The 8,113-nt window shown below is 33.8% G+C and overlaps 1 protein-coding gene and 1 non-coding gene across 2 annotated transcripts; one reads left to right on the forward strand and one right to left on the reverse strand.

Annotated features, from left to right (window-relative positions):
• Nucleotides 1-6,763: 6,763 nt before the first annotated feature.
• On the reverse strand, nucleotides 6,764-7,354 carry LOC148764082 (uncharacterized). The gene has a single exon (XM_088803534.1). The coding sequence runs from the start codon at nucleotides 7,352-7,354 to the stop codon at nucleotides 6,764-6,766; it is 591 nt and encodes a 196-aa protein (XP_088659660.1).
• LOC148764083 (small nucleolar RNA R71) lies at nucleotides 6,948-7,053 on the forward strand. Its single transcript, XR_016024902.1, has one exon. It is a non-coding gene; the product is annotated as a small nucleolar RNA R71 (small nucleolar RNA).
• Nucleotides 7,355-8,113: the final 759 nt, after the last annotated feature.

The raw sequence follows: 8,113 nt of genomic DNA on the forward strand, positions 1-8,113 counted from the left end.
TTTTATAGAAAAACAATTAAAATGTCTCAATCAACCACATGTGCCTTAATCCCAAAACATTTTGTGCAAGTTCACTCACCGGTACTTGTTGAATCTTTACTCGACTCAACCTCCACTAATGGTCCAAATGGAATTGTGGGGCCTCGTTGGGACCTATCATCACAACAACATCACAACGAACCCAATTTGCTTAATTATATTTCTAAAAGCTATCTACTAAATCATGTTCTACTAGTTGTTTTTAACTAGCTTCCATCTACCATTAAGTGACTATATATTTTCACTATTCTAGTCACACTACAATGAATAACCCACCTCAACTACAAAACACTCACCGATCTAGCCACTAGCCATTCTCAACAACTTAAAAAAAATCAACTCAATTTCACTACTCACCTTGGTAGCTTTGTAATTGAATTTCTTTCCCAAAAGCTTTCAAACTATCATGAAAATCTCACTTTCTCTCTCTAGAACGTCCAACTAGTGAGATAGTGTAATAAAGAAAGGTTTTTGAGGGTTTTTATGGTGTGACAGTAGAAGAGCACAAAGAACTTTGGGAAAGGATACACAAAAACATGAAAAATCGAGGTTAACTCAAGGAAATATATGGAAATTCAAGGCAAGCTTCCACGGGGGGGTGAGAGAATGTGGGAGAGGAAGGAGAAGAAGAAGAAGTGCCGGAAATTTGAAGAACATCCTAGAAACTTAGATTTTTATGGCTTAAGTTTATCCATTTTTAGCAAAATTACCAAAATGCCTTTAATTGTCATTTTGTTTTTTTCATTGCTTTTATGCAATCTTTTTACTTCTTTAACACTGAGACAAGGTCCATAAAGGTTTAGAAATACTCGAGTTCATGAAAACTTAAAAATTTCAACCCAAGATGTAAAATGACCGTTTTACCCCTATCGTGAAAATTATCGATATTTTTATCTTCTTCTTCATCTTATCCTCATCCATTCATTCCTTAGGCCTAGTTGGACCTTAATAACATTGGAAAACAAATTTCAGGGGCTGATCAGGAGAAATGATGAAATTACCCCTAGTTTGTGTTATCGTGTCTACTGCTAGTTACGGATCAATAAGCGTCAAGGTCTCACAATTTAAACCTTAGTCCAATCTAAAATCTCTCTGTTGAGTCTTAATTAGATTCACAAATTAGTTAATTGTTGGCGAAGCAATCAAAAGTATTAAGAACAAATTTGAATAAGCAAAAGTACACCCATTCATGATAAATAAAAAAGAAATTAATATTCAAACTACATGTTGAAATCCACCACAATCCTTGAAAAAAAAAATTTAGCTCATAATAATTAATAAAAACAACATCCAAAGAAATTTAACCATGAATCTGAGTCAAAGAAAATAAAAGAAACACAAAAGTAAAGAAAGAAACTAATTATTGAAGCTTTGCAATCTAAATTCTCTCTCAAATTCTCTTTTTTTCTTGCTTTGTTCTTGACTTCAAATCTCCAGAATAGTTGGTTGTTGCCTCCTTTCTAAAATCTTTGAAAAAGTCTCTTAAATAGGCTCCAAGTAATCTAATTTCCAAAATCTCGTCAAATTTTTATTTTTGGAAAATCGCCGAATGCCACAGCCTTGATTTCTTTGAGCCATGGTGCTTGTTTTTTTTGCTACAGTAGCATTGCAACGTTGATCTCTCTAGAAAATTGTATAGTGAGCTTCCTTTCACCAACACTGCAGCCTTGTTCTCCTAGTGCTGCAGCAGTCTATCAACTTCAAACGTGATTTTCAACCTGATTGGCTCTGAATTGTGTTGGTCCCAATTAAATGTGCTAAAGGGGGGATGAATAACACTTTTTGGCTCTTGGCAAGATGAGGAACTAATTTGAAAAGCAATGAAGATAAAAACAAAGTAGACAATGCACAGGAATTTAGAGAGGTTCAGTCCAAGACCTACATCCACTACCTTGATTATCCAACCAAGGATTTTCCAAACTAATCCACTATAAAAGGTGAAATTTACAAGCTTTCACTAAGCTTTACAATGGCTTTTACCAGGCTTAGCCAAAACCTTTCACAATAGTTTTTCTTGGACTCAACTATAACCCAACACCTAACTTTTCAGAGCTAAGTTAGAACCTTTACCTAAACAAGCAATCCTAACTTGATTGAACCCCTTAGAGTGACCCTTTCACTCTAAGAACATAAAGAGAAATGAAATAGAAGTATACTTATGATCACAAGGTTGATCTAAGTGGTACAAATTAAAGTGCAAAACACAGCTACAAAGATAAGCGCTGAGTGCAATAAAGTGCAGAGAGATTTTTGTTAATTTTGAGCTCTTTTTGCTTGAAAGCCTTCCCAAAAACTGGTTTCTAGCTATTGAAAGTCCCTTTTATACTTGAAAAATCAGCTTTGATAGAAGTTAGGCAGTTTTTGACAGTTAGAAATAGTTTGGTAGCTAATCTAGCTGTTAATCTGTCTTTTAGTGTAGACTTCAAAATTGCAAGCAGAATGTCCTTAGTCGACTAACAAATGGCTTAGTCGATTAAGTGGTCTCTCTCTTCTGCTTCCAATTGGTTCTGTCTTGAAGGTTTGATTTTTGGCAGTAGCTTCTTAGTCGACTAACCCACTTCTTGGTCAATTAAGTTGGTTCTGTCTCTCAATACTCTTGAACCCGCCAACTTCTAATTTGAATTTTAGCCGACTAACTCTTTCTTATTTGACTAAGGGGCCTCTGTCTTGTTGATTAATTGTAACTTCCTTCTTCATATAACTTTTAATATATCCTCTTTGAATAATTTATTTGGCATTAGCATACTATTCTTGTCCTGCACACTCAAGTAAGGATATTAGACACAAAAGAATGAGAATGTTTTATTATCATCAAAAACTAATGGAGCCAATAAACTGGGTAAAGTAGTAAACATGAAAGTTTTAGCTCCATCTCTTAACTTTTCAATGGATTAAGAATCATGTCAATTGAACTTTTGGATTGAAAGATATACTCCAAATACTACATCATATTCACTCTATGCGTACTGCTACAGTGCTTTGAATTAGACAAATATTTTGACCATAATCTAATCCAAACTAGGTGAAGAGGTTAACATAAAAGTGGTAGCACTTTCTCTTAGAAGTCTATTAGTCCACGAATCACTTCATTTGGAGTTCTGTATATAGAGATATAGGCAAAATACCACAATATATACGAATAAAGCCATCACCATACTTGCATGAATTTTCATCAAATGTGCCTTTTTCATCCAATTTCCTACAAAAGCAATAAGAGAAATTACGAGTACTACTCTTAAATTAATTTAAAACAAAATAACATAAAATTTAACTTAAATGACTTAAATTAATTACTCAACATGTAATCAAACTTAAATTAGAAAAACACCTAAAATGCTATGATTCAAACCTAAAATCTCAAAGATCTAACTACTTAAGCTCCCAAAATGTGTCAAAATAACTCTATATACTAGAGTTATCACACCCCCAAACTTAAGATTTTTCTAGTTCTCGAGCAAAACATAAAACAACATGCAATAACTTAAACACTAAATTTCAAGTGCACCATTTCATTAATCACCGTTAATATCCTCAAAAGTTAATCCATATTCGTAATTCTAGGCAACACACAAATATTATTCAAGTTCATGCTTCAATCCAAATGCAAACTCATCATTAAGTGAAATTTTGTGTGTGTGTGTGTGTGTGCAATCTTTTCACTTAGAATATTGTACAATTCGGATAAGTTTACATTTATGCAAAATTCAAATTAGTAATTAACTCCATAAGTTTGCTTTTCATCTCTCTCTCCACTAATGTAGTCTAACACTATGTTAATGATCAATAGGACTTTAATTAGCTTGTAATGTATGGCTAGGGTTAAGGTTGGATAAGGAATAATGTATAGCTCAAATCACCCTAAGCACGTAGTCAATCTAGAACCTATTCAGAGCTTTGTTTTCCTTCACTTAGTATACCCTTTTTCCATCAAAAATTTTCTTTTCTTCAACACTGCATTTTTTCTTTCCCTTTCTCTTTTTCTCAATTTTGCACCCCAAAACTTGTTTATTTTATTGGGTAGTGAGATTAATACAATCATATTTTGAACTTTTCTTCATTTTTCATCTTTACCACCTCTTTCACCATTTAGCTCATAACTTCCTAAATTGACTTATGCACATAGGAATGAAGGATGCAATAATTGTTGGAAATAATAATATAAGGGTCTAGGCTAAAAATTAAGTGTTCAAACAAAGAAAGGATGTCATTAGGCTCAAAGGGGGAAATTAAGGATAATTTATGTAAAAAAAGGCTACAAAAGGCTCAATCGGTCCAAAAATGTTCTAAATCATCTCCTTAACAGAGTATAGCCTAGGATTTCACCTTGAGAGAGAATCAAACGAATTCTAGAACTTAATACATAATTCAAAAATTTGCATTCACATAAACCTTTTCTAAATATATACAATAAATCTAAGCAAAAGACATAGTGCTCAAAATGTAAAAATTTCAACCTAACAGTAAATCTTAGCATGAGAATCTACATAACACTCAAACAATATTCACATGTTTCAAAGAATCAAGATAGGAATATAACTGAGTTCTCATCCTTGGATAAGTAAATTAAACAAAACTAGCACAATTAAATCTAGTTCAAATGCAAATGCACATGAACAAAAAAAAATTAATGAAACTAAACTAACCTAAACTATCATAAACACTAATAACAATAAACCCTCCCCTAAACTTAAATTGCACATTGTCCTCAATGTGAAAAGTTAAAAAGAATAAGGAAAAGAAATTCTCTTATAAATGGTGATAGTGCATTGAAAGCTTTAATTTTCATCCTCTTTATCTTCATGCTTTCCAAGCCTGTAGACTCAACAAACAAGCTAGGGAGAGGTTTAGAACTACTTATTTAAATAGAAAAACAAGAACTAACTAAAATAACAACTAAACCTAAAAAAAATATACTTTGGTTGCCTTCTAAAAAGCGCTTCTATATAGTCACTAGCTTGACTATGATACCCCATTTTTATTGTCAACGAAAGTACTTAATATTTGGCGATCCAATTCACCTCCCAAGTAATGCTAGAGACGTTGCCCATTCACTCTGAATGTTTTAATAGCTTCACTATAAATATCTATTCCACCACACGAATAAACATTAACCACTTTGCAAGGACCTAACCACTTTGATTTTTGTTTCCATGGAAGAAGCTTGACTGATTTGGTTAGTAACACTTCTTGTCCCACTTGAAAATCAAGATTAACCGAAGGTAATGGATCATGTTCATCATAACATTGTTTAGTTTTGAGCTTTGGTGGTGGTGGCTCTAATTCAAGAATTGATGCTTGCTTACTTGTAGGTGGTGGAACAAGATTACCTTGATCTTTATAGGCTAAATCCACTCTATAGCAATGAGATGTAATCGAAAGACTCTTAGTTGCATTGAAAATAGTAAATTCAGCTATGTCCTCTTCAACTCTGAAGGTTATTCTGCCTTCCCTTACATCTATTAGTGCGCTTGTAGTGGCTAAGAATGGACGTCCTAGTATCATCGAAACCTCTTGATCTTCCACCATCTCAAGTACTATGAAGTCTACTAGAATAAATAGTTTTCCAACTTTAAGCAAGACATCCTCTATCACCCAACAGGGTTGCCTTATCGTTATATCAGCTAGTTGCAAGGTGACTGTAATGGGTTGAATCTCTTTTAATCCAATTCTCTTAGCAACAGATAAAGGCATAATTGAGACACCGGCACCTAAATCACACAAAGTTTTTGAAAAATTAAAATTACCAATCGCACAAGGGATAGAAAAACTCCATAGGTCCTTAAGCTTTCGTGGAAGCTTGTTCTGGATTATTGCACTAGACTCCTCAATGAGTGTAATTGTCTTAAAGTCCTCCAATCTCCTCTTTTTTGTCAATATGTGCTTCAGAAACTTCACATATGATGGCATTTGCTATAAAGCTTTTGAGAAAAGGAATGTTGATGTAAAGCTTTTTGAATACCTCAAGAAATTTTTGAAAGTGCTTATCAAGCTTTTGTTTTTTAAGGCACTGAGGAAAAAGGTGGTGGTGGTCAAGTTGCCTTTTCTTTCTTATTTTCACTTTGCTTGTTAGCTATCTCAATCACCATTTTATTCTCAACAAGCTAGTCTTGTAAATTAGCTTGCCTAACACTATGTTTAACCTCATTTCTACTCCTTAAGGTGATTGCCATAGCTTGTTCCTTACCTTCTCTCCTTGGATTCACCTCTGTATCACTAGGCAATGTTTTTTGAGGTCGGTTGTTTAATAAATTGGCAAGTTTACCAACTTGAGTCTCAAGGTTTCTAATTGATACTACTTGACTCTAGATGAAAGCTGTTTGACTTTGTATAATGCTACCATTCTGTGCCATGTACTGCCTTAGTAGATTTTCCACAACTGGCTTCTTTTCTAAAATAGGTACGTCAGCTTGCTGGCAAAATCCTAAAGGTGCATTTGGCCTTGGAGTTAAGGACAAACCTTGATTATTAGCCCACGAGAAGTTGGGATGATTCCTGCACCCTAAGTTATAAGTGCTGGAGTAAGGGTTATTCTATTGTCTATTATCCACAAATTACACTGCCTTTGTTAAACTTAGACATTGATAATTTGCATGATTATCTCCACATAACTCAGAAGCTACAAAAGGACTTTGTAAATTATTAGTACCAAAAGCTTCAAGAGTTTTAGTTAAAGCTGCCACCTGAGCGGATAATGTTGTCATAGCATCAACATCATGAATTCTAACTACTCTCCTATGCGTTGCTCACTCTGTTGGCCACTGTAGTTGCCTGCAGCCATCTCCTCCAACAAATCGTATGCCTTATCAATTGATTTTGCCATTAAAGCTCCTCTCGCAGTGACATCAATGGTGGTTCGAACTTGCCCACTTAAACCATTATAAAAAGTCTGCACCTGAAGCCATTTTAGGAGACCATGATGAGGACAACGCCTAAGCAATTCTTTGTGTCTTTCCCAGGCTTCACATAATGATTCTGAATCTTGTTGCATGAATGATGTAATGTGATTTTGCATTTTTACTCTCATAGTTGGAGGGAAGAATTTGGCAAGAAATTTTTGAGTAAGATCATCCCATGTTGTTATGAAGCCAATAAGGAGTGCATTTAGCCAAGCCTTAGCTATATCCCTCAAAGAGAAGGGAAAAACCCTCAACTGAATTATATCATCTGTGACACCATTGTGCTTAAACGTGTCACAAATCTCTAAGAAGTTTGATATATGGCCATTTGGATTATCACTTGGAAAACCACTAAATTGAACCAATGTTTGAATCATGGTGATGATAGCTGGCTTGATTTCAAAATTGTTTGCTTGCATAACTAGCCTTCGAATACTTGTTGGAATTTCTTATACCAAAGGAACAACATAATCCCTTAAGCAACGATTATCAGCAATTAAACACTCTTGGATTTGTTGTTCACCTCGTTGATCAGCCATTGTATTTACTAGAACAACACCTTGTTGATTTTCTTGTCAAAGTTTGCAAAATGTTACACTTTAATTTGAGTGCTAACCTTTGTAATTAATCGATTATGGGATGAAATTCTCTCAAGGGTTGATTCTCTCATCGAAGTTTGTGATTAATAAGAAATAAGGAGTAAAATGTTTACTTTAAGTGTTTTGAAAATGAGAATTTTTTAAACACTAAATTGAAATAAAACAATACCAAATAATTTGAGTCTAGCACTTTAAGTGAATTAATTGATGTTTTTTTCAAATAACACACAAGATCACCAAGTGATATTGAGTTTGCATTTATTTCTATGCTTTTGATTGTGATTATAAAGCACGAGGATCATTATGGACTTAGACCTTAGAAGATTAAATCATGGATGGTTAAATTTATTTCTCATGGTATTTATTTTAAAATAGGGTCTGTGCACTCTACCTTATCTTTATTTTCTCTAGGTTGTATAATTCTTTTCTCACCTAACTCCCCTCAAATGTAACTCAAGGTTTCTTTATTATAAAATGTAATTAATTACATCAAAGTGTAAAACTAGGGTTAGACAAAAAAAAATTTGTAAATTGAGGATGGAGATCCCAAGGCACCATGGAGATTCAAGGAGATTACAA

The sequence above is a fragment of the Theobroma cacao genome, chromosome 2, assembly GCF_053813885.1.
Source record: "Theobroma cacao isolate CCN51 chromosome 2, ASM5381388v1, whole genome shotgun sequence".
NCBI lineage: Eukaryota > Viridiplantae > Streptophyta > Magnoliopsida > Malvales > Malvaceae > Theobroma > Theobroma cacao.

Bases quoted from the DNA above. Each gene is read 5' to 3' on its own strand.
- LOC148764082 (XM_088803534.1), bottom strand. From the start codon at position 7,354: ATGCAAGCAAACAATTTTGAAATCAAGCCAGCTATCATCACCATGATT.